Below are 18,573 nucleotides of genomic sequence, written 5' to 3'. Positions count from 1 at the left end.
CTTTACATTAAAGTAAAGATTATCTTAAGTAGAAAGTAAAGATTATCTTACTGTATTGATCCCCAGACCATTAAGCATGTATATCACATCCTCTGTGGCCACATTTCCAGTAGCACCCTTTGCATAGGGACAGCCACCCAGACCTGCGACGGATGAATCCACTACAGCAACTCCCATCTGGAAAATTACAACACAAAAATGCATCACCATCACCAAGTATTATTTATAATTATTCATAAATAGCAGGCTACACATATTATTTGCCATAGATAAGATACGTATTTCTCCACAAATGGATGTGTTCATCCAAAAAAAATGTAACAGCCTCAGTCCTGACATCTTTATAAGGTAAGACTCTTCAAACACAGGATGTGGAACAGAGAACTAACAGTCAATTACATATAATTTTGGCAGATAAGATGATTGCTGTCTTAGAGCCAAACAGAGTTTTATGATTTCTCTCTCTTAATATCACTGTGTGATGTTTTTAAGTGCATCTACTCCTGGAAAGGTTTACACACAACCAAACACAATCAATGCATTTACTCAAATGAGTAACTTTAACACGCCTTTTCAAGTTGGAAGCCTTAATATTAGCATCTGAATTATGTGTTAACCAAAAGATTTTGCGACATATATACTCTAAAATGTGTTTTATATTAATGGCAATGTTTCCACAATGAATGCCAGTAGTAGCATTTTCTTTCCTCTGGTTTTATTTTCTTCCGTCTTTACTAGAGACAATGAAACCACCATGTTAATAATTCTATGGACATTTTTCTTGTTCTCGTTTTAGAGGAAGACTACAAGGTATTTTCACCCAAGTTGAACACTGCAGTGTAAGGAAGAATTAAATTTTGACACATCTGTTAAAGAGTTTGAGTTCAAAACAACTGCAAATAAAAAGATTAAACTGTATCCTGGTGAGTCTGACCCTTTGTTTACAGTAGTCACAAGTCTAGAAGAAAAAACAGTTCCTGAAACAGTAAATTTCACACCCTAGCACAGTCTCGGAGCAGCTTTCAAAAGCCAAGTTGTTAAGCTGCTTCAAGTAACAGAATAGCTTGGGTATCACAGAAGGTCTCCATAGGTATAAGTTCTGATTGAAGTACAGTATTAAACTTTCTCTATTAAAGTAAGAAAACAGACAATTGTCCTTAATTAATAATTTTCTGATATAATTTTCTTCCTACTTTATCTGATCTCTTTCTTTCTCCTAATCCTCTCTCAGCATATTCATGATAAAAAATAGTAGAAAAATTACCAACTACGCCCAACAGATATTATTAAATTTCCTATGGGATAAAGACTAACCTGTGTGTTTGACTGGGCAAGGAAAGGGACTGACCCTGTGATTTCTACTGCTTTGTTCAGTGAGCTCTTGCACCCTCTTCTTTCTGTGACTGGTTTTTAAGATAATGCTGAAAGGGGGATGCATTTTTTTTCTGTTATGTTAGGTATGCGGTCCCAGCCACTTGAGTCTCCCTTGTCAGAGAAAGCTCTTCAGCCTTCTTCTTGAAGACTAGGTGCCTTTGGAAGCATTCAAGCTCTACAGATAATGAGAGGCATGTAATGGTATTACGCAGAGAGGTCATCAGGTCTTTAAAGACACCAGCAACTCTCTACCTTATTCACACTAGAGTATCCCCTTCCCCTATGGCTAACCACCTAAAATTTATGCAGATGAACACCAGAAGTTTAGAAGAAGTCAGACAGAGTGAATTACGGTTCACTGACAACTCAAATTCTGGATGGGAGTTCTTGAGCACAGACAAGTTTTCACTCCAGCTCTGATTTGGGGTTCTGAGAGATTCAGAGGTTAAATCATTCCTGTTGCTTACATTTGTAAGTCGGTAAGACTAGCTTGTCTGACTGCACTGCAAGCTGGTTTCTCTTGCTCTCATACATACAGGGATCTAACCATCTCCATAGGCTAGGAGCCTGAGTTTCTCCTTCACAGACAACTACCTGATAAGGCAGGCAAAAGATGGTGTTGCAGTTGCTAAATTCCGTTTCCCATTACACCCATCAGCCTCACTTTATATGTGGGTATTTTGGTTCTGAAATTAACTTCCCTAAGGTTTTGTTGCACTTTCTTCTAGCTTTCCATCATTTCCATCATTTCCATCATTTCCATTTCCATCATTGACCTTACTGGCTTGCTGAAGTTCCAACAGTTCTAGAGTGTAAAACTAAAGAGTAATCCAATTAAGTGTTGTCCCAGGTCCTATTCTAAGACAAAAAGCTTTATCTTGAGCTAGGTAGTTGCTCAAAGTCTTTAACCTCAGAGGAGAAAAGTTACATAACGGTGACAGATAAGACATTACTGTTTCATACTGCTCACACAATGAGACCTTCTGAGAAGGATATTGTATTTAAAAGTACACTAATCTGTGAGTTATGAAGTGAATCGCTAAAGTACATGTTTCACATTTCAGTCACTTGTCACACACTTTGTTTGTGTAACCCGCTGGTCAGAAAATGTGTTATACAACACATCTGTGCCCAATACACAGAGGGTATGTGTTTAAAATAGCTTTCAACAGGAAATTCTGTTTCTTTTGCATTAGCTGCTAAGATTCATACATTTATTCTAAAAGTCATTGCTTCAAGCTCCAAAGTGGCAGCTGTCAGGCTTGCAAGTGTCCCTGCAGAAAGACACCAAAAACCTCTTACCGGAAAGAATTAGGGTGGTGAACGTCTGGGAAATAGAAAAGGGAGACTAGAATGTAGGTATGTTGGTTTGATACAAGCATGCATCCTGTTATCATTACTGCTGTCTTAGTCTGATTTTAAGATTTTCATCAGAAATAAAGACTTCTATCAGGAATGACTGTTTTAGAGAGGAAAAGGTAGAAAAAAATGTCCTTCCTGGTGTTTCCCCCCAGCTGTCAGGTTATGTCATAGCTGCTAGAGAATCCTTCTTGATACTTTATTTTCACTAACTTTTATGGGAGGATAAAGGTTTTAGATAAATAATGTGCTAACATACATCACAGTTGTTAAACTCCTAGGAAGATCAATAGATTCAGGGAACAGCTTTATCATAAATAGTCACTTTTTAACTCCAGCAAAGTATCTCATGAAACACTTGTCAATATGCAAAAATAGGAAAAATATCAACTAAATGGGTTTTGGTGGCAAGGTAGCATCCGAAATCATATGGAAAAGTACATCAATTGAAAGCTGGGGAGAACCTGCTCCTGTGGGTTCACCTATACTACTCTTAGTAGCCTGCTCCAGTGCTTCACAGAGCTTCAACTTCAAGAAAAATAAGAAACAATATACTTCCAACATAAAAAGAGAGTGTCTTCCTTTAAAGTTCTCTTTACAACCCTTCTGATGTCTGCTGCACTGTACTGCTATTTCAGCAGCAGGCTCAGCAGCACCCATCTGTTTTTGCATGTGCTACTTCTTTCAGTGACAGGCAAATATAACGTGCTGTCTGATTCATGTGCAGAATCACTGCAGTTCATCGCCCGTGTGGCCCCATTCAAAAAGTACTTAAATAATACGTACTGCGAGCTCCATTCTAATCATGCTAAAAACAGATGTTGGAAAACATCCTTCAGCAGCACTACTAACTAATTTGAAGGTTAATATTACAGCCCAGCCCGTCCAAGCTCAGAGTCTGATATAGCACCTAATAAATAATTTCTCTATGATTTTGAGCAGCTATGAAGATGTTTTGTTCTTGCAGCACTTGAAACCATAAGGGGCTTTAAAAGAAAAGCTAAAAATTGACATAAAGTGTAAAATAAGGCCTCATTCTTTATCAGATATACAATATTTGTCAGGTTTTTAAAGGAGATAATGAGTTTCAAGCCTTTCAGCAAGCTGAGCTTGCAAAACATTCACTGTCAATATGAGATCTTTAAAAAGCCCACAGTCTCATTGTCACTTCCTGACAGGCACTAAATTGCGCTGAGATTCATGAAATATTGCACTGCAGCTATTTCATAGGACACATCCAAGATGAGCACTCACTGAGCTGTTTACACATGGATATGTGTGTGGGTGAACAATGGCCTGGCTTCCAGGACCATTTAAATGCTGCAATCTTTTTAAACACTTGCAGAGGTTTGACAGTCACTAAATTCCTGATAGTGGTTCCTGAAGACCTTCCAAACTTTAGCTTTGGATAGCTTCAGTTACTCTCTAGAGAAGGCAGAAGACTTTTTGTTCCTGTCCCATGTTAACTTTCAAATTCCCCAAAGAGAGAGCAAGGAATTAAATTCATCACCTTTGTCAAATAGCCAGTTTTAACAGGAAACCATTATTGCCAATGAATAATAAATGCTTCATGTTTCTCGGTTTGCTTTTCTGCCTCCCCATAACTTCCTGTTGGGACAGTCAGTCTTCTTATTTACCTTCACTACTGATCTTTAATCCTGGCTTCATATGACAGAAATGTTTCTGTAAAAGAAACTTTGTTCCTTTCTTAAAAATGGCAAGGTCAGCATCAGTAACTCCACAGACGCATGAACTATAAATCTGAAGCTACAAACCAAGTCTGTCATAAATTATTAATCTTTTTTTTTTTTTTAATATAACATTTCAAAACCATATTATATGTTGGATTTTTCTGGCTTTTATCATTTTTTATCAGCTGCATTTATAAAGTACCTAGGTGATCTAGGGAAGAACCAGTATCCCAGGTATGCATAAAAAAGATATCCCTATTAAACTGGAAAAGATTTGTTAGCCCAGAAAGTTTATGGGCCACAGCACTGTGAAGTTCAGTACCACAGTGCTTTAAAGATAGGTGCATTTTGACCAAAGACCACTACATTATTTCAGCATTTGTTCAAGGAAGAAGGAAGGGAGGACCTACACTCTAGGTCAAAGATTGTCCACACAGAAGGCAGCATAAGACTGTTTAATGCTGCATCCCTGTCAGTGTGTAGCTGGCACAGGTGTGGTACTGTCATGCTACTGTATGTACTGGCATCAGTTACCATCACTACTTGGTATGCCATCAGGGAAACTCCTCCTGTAGAGAACCAGATAACCACAGAAATGTAAGTAACTACACCAATAATTCTTTGTAAGGTGGCTGTGCCCACAAAGACTCTTCTGTCTAAAGTCAAGGTTTGCCACCTTCTTTATTTCAATAAGACAAATGCATGTAAACAAATATTATTTTAGTTTTGGAAAAAATAGAAACATGCATTTCTACACACAAAGCAATAAAACAGGATGACACATCTCTTTGTGGAAAATTCTGAAGGCTAACTTTTTTCCTTTCTGCTGCTGCTTCTCTCCTCTCTTGCTAAAAATTAATACATCACAAAATAAAACTTTTCAGAGGAAACTCCTCCACTACTCACCACAGGGTGTCACTGTTACATTAAAATCTATAATTTCCCATTTCATTTATTTAGAAAATTGGTACATTCAGCCAAAAAATAAAATAAAATCCTTTCCTCCTGAAACATACTGAGATGCAAGCAATTTGTGGGCAGACGTGCTGCATAAAATAGGTTAATACAGCATTCCTTTAACTTATTGCACACATCTTTTCATATTGCTACTGACACATTTATTATAAGCAAAGCTGGCAATGACATCTAGAGTTAAAGTTCCCTAACACTTTCCATCATAAGGCCCTACTTTCAGTTGTTTATTACTTTGTCAGCCTTTAACTGCTGGATCTTATATTTTCCATGCCTTGTCTCTGCCTCAGGCTGGATTGTTTTGGAAAGTTTTAGTGAAAAATGGGGTTGGCCACTTCCGAGAACAAGTTTTGGGGAAGAAAAATGCTTTGTTATGCTAATATTCAATAATTCTAACTCGAGCTTCTTGGAGACATTCTTACAGCTTTACACACATCTGGCACAGGAGTAGCACTGATTTTAAGGGCTCATACAGCCTGGGGTTAGGAAAATTCCACCTCATCATCAGGAACCTGGTCACTCTGGTAGCTAAAATGCCTGAAGGTCAAGCCAGCAGCAGTTGACCATGGTCTTTCCCTCAACCTCAACAAAGAACTATGGAGCAATTTTTCTCTGAAACTAAGAAAAACCTCTGGCCTGAAGTACATCAACTGCATGGGCAATCTCTCGCCTACTGGCTTTAACACTCAAGATCTGTGTTGTGGATCCAGTTCTTTGGAGAATTTCCATGGATGTTTTGGGGGGATAAATGTCATTAAACGTACGAGAGACTGCTTTCCTGTCTTTTTTTTTTTTTTTCTTTTTTTTTTTTTTGAGATTTTGAAAAGCTTAGAAAGGCCTAATCAAAATCCTACACCGTAATAAAATTAAGATTGGAAAACAGGAGTTCAGAAATCACTATCAGCATTGCCTTTGCGGGCATATTTTGCTCTCTTTTTGAGTATGTGCACTTACAAGAAACTACGTTTTGCTAATTCAGGACTGTACCCTATTAGAACTATTCCCCTGCTAAGGATCACAAAACCTGCAGGGGGAGCAGGAGACACATTTTAAGGTCTTGTGGAGCCTCGTGAAGATGTGATGACCATGATGACACAGACCGACTTTCCATTCTCCCTGCCACCCTAAGCAACCCAGGGCATTGCCAGATTTTCCAAGCCAGCTGCTGATGATTTCAAGTAAGTAGTTATTGCCCCAGATGCTCTTCAGCAGAAGGCTCTGCTCTCAGGTAAACCTGTGATGGTTTCACAGTTTGTTTGCCTGCTATATACTATGGATTAATCTGATTTAAAATTTGGGATATTCAGTTTATAGATTCAAGTTTGGACACAGTCATGAGACCAGTTAAACATGTATAACATAGAAGATAATTCGGGGATCGGGAAGGAAAGAGGAACTAGAGAGGAAAAGCTATGGGCAGCAATGGAGTGGACAGAACTGTTTAGTCCGCAGATACAACACTTATGCCAGATTGTTCCCTATATGCAGCCACAAGGTTCTTCTCACATGCTACATCACAGTGCAAATTAACAAAAATAAACTTGAAAACATACTGAGGGCTTTCAATGTACAGGAAGAAACATTTTTTTTAATAAAGTACATTTGTAGCAATAATAGTGTTTACAAGAAAGCTGGAAAAGCAGAACAGAACTATTTCATTCTATGGCAGTATTATGGTATGTCAGCATCAGGGTATCTTAAGGAGTGAAATGGTAACAGCATTTAAGTCCCATCTGACTTTAATTCAGCCTCACACAGCAGCACCTGACTCCCCTAGAGCCAGGAACATCACCCACCCACAAAAACCACTTTGTTTTGACTTTCATTCCCCACATTATCTCTGAAATCGCACCCATCTGCCACCCTGTCAGCAAAAACAGGGACCTCCCCCACATCCCTGGGGCTCATCTCCAGATGTCCTGTGGAGTCCTACAGAAGCATCATCTCCATGTCTACAGGCTGGTCACCCACACAGTATGTGTGGTCTTCACAGTCTGAAACCACCACTGGCTCACTGGAGTTGAAGCTTGGGAAGCTCAATGGATCAAAATTCATAAACCCATGGCAACACCTAAATAGAAGATCCTGCTGAAGCTAAAGTTTTCAGCTACTTCAGAAACACCAGGATGGTGGTGGGTTCTGTGCATGTTCCTTGAGAAGACTAGACCCTCTCCAATTTCGCCTTTACCCCTCCATTTCTCGACTACATTTTATTGCACTTTCAATTTCCTTAGGCAACAGCAACATTTAAAGCCCTGGCAGCACACTCCAACTGCTTACAAGGATCTATTTCATACAGACCTAGCTCTTTTGAAACTGCCCAGCCTTCCAGAGGTAAATTGGACTAATTCTTATTTTACTAAATATAAGAATTTATTACTCTCTGGGAGCTTGCTTGAGCAAAGGCATGAACTTCAAGACTGTATCATTATTATTACAACCGCTAAAATAGTTCTAACCTGCAGTTGGAATTCCCAGATTTGACGCCTCTTGTAGATCCCAGTGACAATCAATGAAACATGATTCCCCAATAAGCAGGCAGAAAGAAAAGGAACTCATTGTATCAAAGAACAAAAATCTGTTTTCATCTTTTTAAATGTTACTGTATTAATTTCACTGCTTTCAGAAGAAGCAACAGTTCTCTTAATTCCTAAGGTGACTTATTTTGTAAAAGAAGATACCTAAAGGAAGTCACACATTTCCAACAGGGCACATGTGTTATAATGATGTAGTCTGCTACTTTGATCAAGAAAGCCAGTTTAACTTTCATCAAATGTATGAATGCATTATTTTATTAATTGTTTTACTTGTTCAGATTAATTAAAAATGTACTAAAAGAATGTTCAGAATTTTGAATTCTAGTTTAGTTTTCCCCTGGTATCATCCCCATTTTATGTTAATACATACAATAAATGTTTCATATTTACAATGCATAGTATATGCTCATAGCAGTTACTTTTTAATTTGTTAAATAATTCTCTTTCTTCTCATTTCTAGTAATATACTTCATGGCAGAAACAAAGAATTGTACATTCTATCTCAAGTTGAATAAATGTCTATCTCCATCATTCACTATCACTCCATACTAGATTTAAAGTTCAGGTCAAAAAGGATTTTTACAGTTAATGCTGTTAAATAAAAACTTTTTATTCAGGTATAACTACTTTTTTTGAATCTCTCTGACTTTTATTTTCATAATCCCTTGAGTGAAACAATGCTTTATTTTGTTTTCATATGTAGGACATAAGGAAGTTTGGAGATTCTACTCCCTACTATTCATTGACAAAATACATTCACCATAAAGAAAAGTAAATTGCCAAGATGTATGGTAAACTACCCATAGAAAAAAGTTCCTGGCATTTATTACATCATCTGGATTACACAGGTGCATATTCATCTTCTCCCATATTTGGAAAATAAGAACTGCATTCTCCATTCGAACGCTTTCAACTTATTTACAGCTCGACCTGGAGACTTAATATTTATCATCACAAAGTATAAAGCCAAATGTCCTTTTTCTTCAGGAGCACCAAAGATTAACAGATTAGAATGTTTTCCACATGTCCATTTTACTGTCAAGAGAATATTAAAGAAGTTTTCCAGCTTCCGCAGCTCAGCCAGATGTCAATGGATCCCACAGTGAAGCAAAATTGGCAGAGTAGCCTTCTCATGACCCCAGCATTGTTTTATCAAGGATCAGTTTAAAAGTATAAAGGGCCATTTCTTGCTGAGATCTGTAATGTTTTTCAGCCCTTTTCCCCTGCAATTACACAAAAGTGCTGACTTCGTTGAACTACTGATATGCAGTAGTATTCCTTATGACTTCTCTCACACTGTGCTGTAATTGCTGTTTGTGTTGGCACAAGAAAAGTACCACGTCTTGTTTCCACTGTACATTTCCGGACTCTGGTTTCAGTAACATCAGTGTAGGATATTGTACTGGGCATGTGTTTTGTTGTGTAAACATTAACTGGTAATTTACCCTGTCAATCTCCACAGTATGGCCTCTAATTAGCAGAGGTTGAGGGGCTTCAGATGGACATTTTATAAAATATTTACAAAGCTATACTGCTGCTTTTTTCTTCATTGGTATCAGGGTTCTGAAAATCATTGCATGGAAAAAAATTACAGCCAAAATTACACCAAAAAAACATAAAGCAAAACCCAACAACAAAAACAAATGTATTCATTTTTACACACCTCATTCTCCAGAGGAAGACCAGGTTCACAGTTAGTTAAGCCAAAGTTATAGCAAAATTTCAGTACATGTTATGGTATAATAAAGTACTAAATATTTGGTTTGTTTTTTATTATTTATATTTTTATTATTTCCTTCTACATCTTTTGCAATAAAAAATAGTCCTTCTACATCTTTTTCAACAAAAATAGTAGGTTATTTCCATCAGTACATTTGTCTTTTTAATTCACTCCCACTAAATAAACCCCAAATTTGCAAATAGCTATACACTTGCTTAATTTTATTCCAGATTCAGACAAATGTATTTAACAAATGGGACCAGTAAGGTTTTGTTGGAAAATATAGCTTCTACTGCAAAGATTCAGAACCAAGGAGTAACCTCCCTTTAAGAACTCTGGAATATATGTTTTATTCATTCATCTATGTAATTTCAAGGAAGTAGAACTTTCCATTTTCTGCTACAATATAATGTTCTGAGTAGAAATCCAGGAAGGGATTAAACAGTTAATAACTACAGTAAAGCAGTGACCAAAGAGCATGTAATCAAATAGGGCATCTTTTTGGACACTGTGTGTCAGAGTGCGTCTTTATTTAACATGAAGTTTTCACCATGAATTTCATCATAATGCAGTAAACTTTAAAAGAAAGTGTAACAGTTTCTCAGCTTCTACTATTCCATTACAACTGGATCAACTTTGTAATATCCATTACATTACATTACAATACCTTATTACATTATAGTACCTCCAAAAGAATCTTGCCTTCCAAGGTGGGCAGTCACAAAATATAATCTTACATTTTTTCCCCTTATGTTGCATAAAGTTCCTTTATATATATATATATATATATATAAAAGTTGCAAATTGCTCATCTAAAATATCTTCTAACAGTAAAGCCAGATCACTGCCCTTGTTTTAAAAAACATTCAATTTAGCATCTTCTCTTTTGCTGCAAATGCACATTATATTGCCTTGCTACTTGCTGAGTCTACTTTTACTCTGTTCATACAGTTTATTCTTAAGAGGAAAATATACATCAAATACTGTTACAGGCTGGTACAACTCTTACTGTGAGTAACATCTAACTATAAGGAAAAGGATCAGAGAAAAATCTTTTTATAATTGCTTACTTTCTGCATTTGAAAGGACTTTAAGCAAAACACATTATTTGCCTCTGACAATCTGTCACTGTATAGTACTTGCAGTACGCAACAAAGGAGAAAAAAATAAATAAACATGAAAATATGCAAGCTGGCAAAAATTAAGGAGTGTATCATTCATTTATCTTTACAATGACCAAAAAGGTTTTATTTTTGAAACCCTAGCTGTTTCAATTTATACTGTAATATTTCAAAAGAAAAAAAAATAGATAAATGACAAATGAATTACTTCAGAAGACTGGTTCAGTGTTGCTTTTGGACAGCACAGAAAGAAAAGATGATTGTCATATTTTAAGTATTGCATCGGCTTTGGTTTCTGTCTTGACTGAAGAGTCATCTTCGACTTATTCCAGTTATGCAAAATGTTCACTTGCTCTCATACAGCTACAAAGATCTACCCAACACACTCTGTTAGAGTGAACTCAGCAGCTTCACTATGTCTGATGATAGTACCTCTGCACTTTCTGCAGCGAATTTTTAAATGTTTTAGATGTTTAATTTACCCTAGGAAACATCCCGACAGCTTGTTTAAAGCCACCTGATATGTCTCAACAATAGGAAGTAAATCTCCCTCCTTCATTGTTTGCTGGATTGTAACAAAATTGGTTCTGAGGAGCCATAAATATGCAAGAACGGCCAGAGGTTTAGTTCCACCCCCTCAGCACAGCTGTCTGTAGAGCTGCCCAAAAAGGAAGTAAGCATCATCCTGTAAACACTGCACTTCCCTACTGGAGACACTGGGATTTGCGACCCAGTTGTAGCTATTTCCCAGGACTGTTCCTGCCATGGCAAGCTAGTCTGACCTCACCTGGGTCTAAAAGTCAGCTTCCATGCAATACCTTTTTTCCAGGCATAAACTAGAATAACCATGTTCACAATTAACATAAGGTCATGAAAAGAAACATCAGTCCCAAGTGGGAAGCACTGTTGCAATTCTGTCCTTACTTTACACTTACTGTTAAACTCAAAAATAATTACTTTAGGGAAAAAAGGGAGAGAGAGACGTTTTGACAGTGTGGAAAAATACACATGCTTAAAAGCTATTTATCTTCTTCTAACTGATGGATGCAGAGTCATAGCCTGATTGAAGTGCAATATAATTTTAGGGAGAATTTCTAAAAACAAGTAAAGCAACTCTTACAGAAATAAGTTCTTTTTAGAATACCATGAAAATATGTCCTTACATGTACTTAATATAATTGTATCCTCACCAAACTTTTATTATTTTTTTTTTAGAATTGTTTTAAAATTATGTTGAAGTACTATATGGTATTACTGTCAGTGCACCACACAGCTTTTCAGTGTACAGCATGTAAGCTCAAAACAAAAAGAAAGTGAAAAGAATAAGGCTATACCACAGTTAGTCCAGAAGGAGACTAGCTGAAAACACAAAGCTAGGTACACAACTATTGGCATACTAAGATATTGCAAAGTAGCAAGGACCTAAAACTAGATATCCTAGAATTACCATCATAAGGACATCTTAATCACAGGAACAAATAGGTAGTCTATTAACATGAACTAAGTATTAATCTAAAATATGTTTTAGATTATGATTTTTTAAATACAGACATTACTTTTGTGGCATTTTTAAATTAGAAATTTAATTTAAAGTGACATGGTAGCAAAATCAGCTGCAAAGATTGGCCAGCATCTTCCATATTCAGATCCTATGGTACACTATGTTATAGCTTTGCCAATTTTTCATTAATCAAGCTGAAATCCTATGGGACAGATATCTGCCCTGAACTGATTGCTTTGGAAAAAAAAAAAAAAATAGCCATAACAGTTCAGCTTTTCAAAACAACTTAAATGCGCTGCTTTTCTCATGGTGATTAATGATAGCCTCCTGAAGTGCTCATGACCCCATGCCTTGAACCAAGGACATGTAATCTGGGGAGTCCCACCTCAGCTGTACAGACAGACACAGAGTACAGCTGCATCATGAAGACTTGTATCAGAAGGGCAGTGAAAATCCTCTGGGACTCCAGCAGCACAGAACACAGCCAAGGCTGACCAGAACCTCTGAAACCTCAGCCATGGGGACAGCCTCCAAAAGCCACTAGGAATGACAGCACAAATTATTTTTTGTGTTGTTAATATACAGAAATGTGCATTCTTTTGTTGCTGTGTATATCACCAGTAGACTAAACTGTGTTGGGGAAGACTTCCAAGTACTGGAAGTCAATTGTCCACTGTGTGTAACTCTTGCCACAGTCTCTGGAATGGCTTTGGCCTGGGACAGGTAGGGTTCCAACAAACAATCTCAGGCACTTTTGGGAAACTAGCACCACTTAGAAATCATTCATAGATGGCAGTGACTTTGTTTTGTAGGGTAAGAATGACCTCTATTACATTGTTTTGTAGGGTAAGAATTTGATTTTATGGATGCAAGCTTTTTCATATCAATTGGCCTCAATGCCAGAGAAGCCCGGACACATTTAGTTTACATGCATAGATGTAGCCAGTTGACACTTCACTGGACCCAGGCAGCAGAAAGAAAGGTGACTGATTCAAATGGAGATATGACAAAAATAAATACATCATGAAATTCAGTGGGGGAAAAGATAAAGGAAAGATATAACGAGAATTGGACAATATTTAGGAATGAGGAGGTAGTTCTAAGTCTATTCAGACAGGTAGTCTGATGAGACAGAAATTGGTGAAGAACATGGGAAGGAGGCTAAGAGGGGAGAATGGGACTAGCTTGCTAGGATGAAGCAGATCTGGGATGAGCCAGTGGGTAGGAAATATTTGTGTGTGGAAATACCATTTCATTTGTTATAGGTGTGTAAGAAGCAAGCAAGATATCATAAAACCAAAGGGGACAGGTAATAGCTGTGGAGAACTAGACTGGATTAGAGAGTGCCTATGTGATGCTGAATGAGGCACAAAAACAAACTTCAAGCCAATGAAAATTCTTCATTTTCCAGTCATCTTGATAATCTAGATTTTCAGACAGTGAATCCAAAACTGTTGTAAAATAACAACTTCTGATCTTTACAGTCATCTTGTCAAACCTACAGCCTACATGTAGTCTCGTGAAAAAAAAAATAAACAAAGTACTACCTTTTTATGCATGCAGTCCAGTTGAGGTACAACAGAAAAGTGCAGGGGGAATTTGACACCAGTGTGTCCTCACTATATTTTTATGCATGCTACAGCTCAGTGATTTCAGTTTTCTAGTGCTATATTTTCACAACTCCTAAAAGTACTAAATATTTATTTTAAATTGGGCTTAGCATTTTGAAAACTATTTTATACTAATTTGTTCTATAAACACCTGAAAACCTTTTTTGAAAAGCCTTCTTACATTTCCAGCATTTGGAAGTAATTTGTTTCTATTCCAAAAAAATGAATGTCTGTCTCTAACAGAAAGACCTGGATTACTGCCCAGTCCACTTCAGAACTGGATGATGCTGACTCTTAGTCATTTAAATAGTCAAGTTAAACAAGACACAGTTGGGATGATAGAAGGAGGTCTGTAAAAAGACTATTGCTCTGGCTATGTGGACTTACATCTAAAAAACAATGGCTAGGAAAATAGTAAAAGAGAGGAGAAAATTAACATAAGTGCCAGGGAAAATATTATGATTAGGTGATGTACATGTAAGAACACGGTATCTGTTCATATCATTCTCCTTTCTTGCCAGTGAGCTGCCAGCTCCACTTAGGAGCTCTATTTGCTCCACTTAGGCACTGAGGGAGACAAAGAATGGGAGAAAAAAAAAAGAAAAAAGGAATTACACAGGAGAACAAAGGTGAGAGAAGTAGACAACAGCCTGTGCAAAGTACTGTCCTCAGACGAGCCTATAATCTGCTGGTTAAGTATCTAAATTACATCCTGTGCTATCTTGTATAAACCTTGTTTGCAAGCACAGTTTTCCAAACCTGTAATCAACTGGCAAAAGGTGAAATAAGACAGAACTCTCTACTCATATTCTATGAATTCTAATTTCTTTCCATTTTACAAACTATAGTTCCAGATATAATAACTAACAAATGATGCAGAACAGCATCTGATGAAGAGATAAGAATCATTTATAATAAATTATCTGAATCTGTTTATTTTTATATGCATAGAAGTGCACTCACAACAGGAGAAAGATGACCAGTAATGGAATAAATACTATGGTTCTGGATTTAATGAAACAAAAAAATACCAACGAAGCTGAAACGAGCATACCACCAACACTGCAGAATGAAATGTGCAACTGAACATCACTTACAGCATGGGAAACTCAGAAGTGAAAGCATTCAGGAGGTGATTAAGAAAGCTACAATAAAAAAGCATTCCAAGAAAAAAAAAAGTATAAGTAGGTCGGTGCAGAAAAAGAGGAAAGAGCATAAAGCATTTGGGCCAAACACATTCCTTCTATAAATCCATAGCTTCAGTGCTATTAGTACAGAAATTATCTTTGGCTTTAAGATAGAAAATTGTTAAAACCACTTTAGAATTTATTTCTCTAGTTGCTACAGTGATTTCTCCGTTCATATTGCATTTAAATCTAGAGTGATAAATCCATATGAGCTTGCAGAGACATACAAAGACATACATGGGTTTGCATGAGAAATTCAGGGTTTAAGAATGTTTTAAAAGACAGTTGAGGCTTGATTTTAAGCCAAAGGGAAGTTGCATCTACTGCTCCAAGTTACCACTAGTGAGAGAATTTGGAGACGAGGATAATCTATAACTGATGAAGGATCTCTTTTTCTGATTAGTATCCTGAAACAGAGAGAGTTGAGGTTTGTTGGTTCAGTAACTAGGGTTGAAAGCTTCTGAAATTCAATCATCATATTAGAAGCAGCTAGAAGAATGAAGATTTCTATTATTTGTTAATTGTTTATAATAAGCTAAGATTATTTTTTTAAAGATCATACAGGCTACCTGTTGGTATACTGATGTAAATACTTCTTCATCTTAGCAACTCTGGTTGCTATTTCAGTATATAACAAAATACGTTATTACCTTTCCTATCCTAAAAAGAGTGAAAACTAAAAACTTCAAAAACTAAAAATCACGAAACAAAGTCCACTGTTCAAACTTTTTTTATTTTCCTAGCAATATTGTAACAGTTGTAATATTAGCAGTGAGGAATTTATTTGTTAACTATCAGGCTATTAAGTTTTTCTGAAGCACAGAGAGAAAGATCAGAAACATTCAGCCCTTCAGAAACTGCATACTATGCACATCCTGCGAGAAACAACAGAAAGCAATAAAAACAGGGTTGCTCCTTCTTTTGTACTGATCTGAGAAAAGAGCAGGAGTGGTAGTGTCTGTTCATTTTCTTTCTTTCTTTTTTATTTTGTTGAAATTACAGGGAATAATATAAAACCAGTACTTATGAAAAAGGCCAAAAAAGAGAAAGAACAGAGAAAATACTGGAAAACATCTCTCGGATTTTCAGTATGAATGCTTATGTTTTCATTTTTTTCCCATATGTAGGTCTGATTTATTCATTTCTGCAGTATGCTTTTTCACTTACAGAAGTAACTAGCTGACTGCTTATAGTAGTAATATTATTTGATATAACACAAGTGTTTTTCTACTTTTCTAAAGTGCATACCCTCTCTTTAAGTTTTCTTAATAGAAACTTTGCAATCTGGTACCTTTTCACAGTTCACCTGCCATTTTCCCCCAACTTACCTGCTTTCAAATATAGTCTTACTCACTTCTGTTTTCATTCTTAAAGAGTTTTTCACTCTCTTCTTTCTTTTTTATGCAATGTATTTCTTCAGCTTAAACATCTAAACTTTTTAATTGCTAGTTTTACTGATGTTTTGTGTTGTTTCTATGAGGAAAAATGAATGAAAGGAAACAGAAATAAAGACACAAATTGGTGTTTGCTAAAGAATTTTTTGTCATTACTAATGGCTTTCTTAGTTTACTGACAAATAATTCAAAAGTATCATTTATACTTTAAACACAGAAAAGTAACACTGGTAACTGCTCTGAACAAACTAGCTCCTAGAGTAATAAAAAAGCTCTATGAAGACCTGTTTTTTAAACAACAGGCATGTTGTAACAAATAATATTTTACTTTACCTAAAATTAATGTATTCATATACTCCTAGTTTTGGTCCCAAACTTATTTCTTTTGCATGTCTTAGAGTATTAGACAGATTTACACTTAAAAAAATGTGCTAGCTATCCTGTTTCTCACACTGGAAGTCTAAAATTTCTAAATCTAAATCTAAAAAGTTTAATTTCTATACATTAGAGTGATTGCCCTTAACAGGAACACTATGGTACAGTAAATTACTCATATAAGCAGGAAAACCTGGGACCCACAGGCCAATACTTCCACAACCCTGCTGATGGGTGCTTTACAGCTTGAAGAAATTCCGTTTTATAACTCCATTTGTTTCCTGCCATTTTGCCAACTTTCCACTTATTACATGACTCCATGCCTTAATATTAACTTCCAGTACAGAACACTGTAAATTGTTTTCTGACAAATCAAAGCATATGATGGCCACTGTATATCCTTTGTCTTCTTTGGCAGCAACTGCCTCAAAGAATTCCAGCAAAATACTGAAGCATGACCAGCCCTTCCTGAATCCCATTCTCAGTCAAGCTGTACTTTTTCTAATGTTTCCCTATCTGAACCTTGAAAATAGTTTCTGTAGCTCTCTGTCAAGTCTTCTACAGTTTCTAATATATCTTGATTCATTTATAAACAGCAGAGGAAAATAAACCTGTGAAGTCTGCTGAAACCTCTCCTCTTCTATGCAAAAAAAAAAAAAAAAAAAACATTTTTGAAGATCCCAAAATATGTAAGTGTTTCATATGGTAAGTCTTTCCCAATCCACATTGAACTGCATAAATTCTTCAGAGTGCCAGGCTGTGCAGGAGAAAGGAAATGGAGTATTACATGGATTTGAATTGGCATGTATATGTATTTTGATAACTTGCCCACTCATATACTTTTTTATACTTTTTTTTTAGTTCAAAATTATATTCTGTACCAGATTTGAAATCTGTTTATAAATTACAATTTCAAAAATAACTTTTAAATCTGGACTTCATAAAAATAATTTGTACTTGTCTGATATTCTTCCTCTGTGTATGTTTTTTAGCATTTCACAAAAAAAAAAAAAAAAGAGAGAGATGAGCCTTATTTCTGTTTCATAAATGAAAAACTGAGAAAAAGTGATGTGCTCAGTGACATGTCAAGTCAGGAAAAGACAAGCCAAGATTTTATGTTTCCTGCCTCCTGTACCTCATTTATTCCATATAATACCACCCTGCTGGCTTAAAAAAAAAATTAAATTAAAAAAAATGTCTTTACTATAATGTTGAAATGTTAACTAAACTATTAAAAATAAGTTTAGATGTAAATTATTTCAATGCTAGGCAATGGGCACCCCAGCACACAGAAGAAAATAAAACAATCCCAGTGGTAGTTAATGTATTATTCAAGCAAGAACTTTGGCAATATACAAGTTCATCTCCTCAATTACTATTTATTTGCCCAAAAAACAGTGTACTTCAGTTTGTTTAGCAACAGGCAAATATGGCTAGACTACCTTCCTCAACCATTAAGCTCATATTCACTGTTCCATGACAAATTCCTAGCTCAAGTCTGGTATGATGGCAATACACAAGGCTTCACACATTAGTACTTCTTAAGTATTAGCTATTAATTTTGAAATATTAATTATTAGTATTTCATAAGTATTTCTTACCAGAAAAAAAAAAAAAAAGATTTCTTTTTTCTTTCTAAATATCATTTTGAATGTCCAATATTAGGTTGCTAACGAGTTAGATACGAGTTGAGTGACATAGGTGTATAAACAAATTTCGAGTCCTACCACAA

General features: G+C 36.1%; 1 protein-coding gene across 1 annotated transcript in view; it reads right to left on the bottom strand.

Annotated features, from left to right (window-relative positions):
• Positions 1–18,573, bottom strand: part of HMGCLL1 (3-hydroxymethyl-3-methylglutaryl-CoA lyase like 1) — a 79,499-nt gene that overhangs the window by 5,182 nt on the left and 55,744 nt on the right. Inside the window, exon 8 of the mRNA XM_032184426.1 lies at positions 52–177. Within this exon, the coding sequence (XP_032040317.1) occupies positions 52–177 (126 nt within the window). The remainder of the gene's footprint in view (positions 1–51; positions 178–18,573) is intronic.

The sequence above is a fragment of the Aythya fuligula genome, chromosome 3, assembly GCF_009819795.1.
Source record: "Aythya fuligula isolate bAytFul2 chromosome 3, bAytFul2.pri, whole genome shotgun sequence".
Lineage (NCBI taxonomy): Eukaryota > Metazoa > Chordata > Aves > Anseriformes > Anatidae > Aythya > Aythya fuligula.
This window is presented reverse-complemented; position numbering and strand designations above follow the sequence as displayed.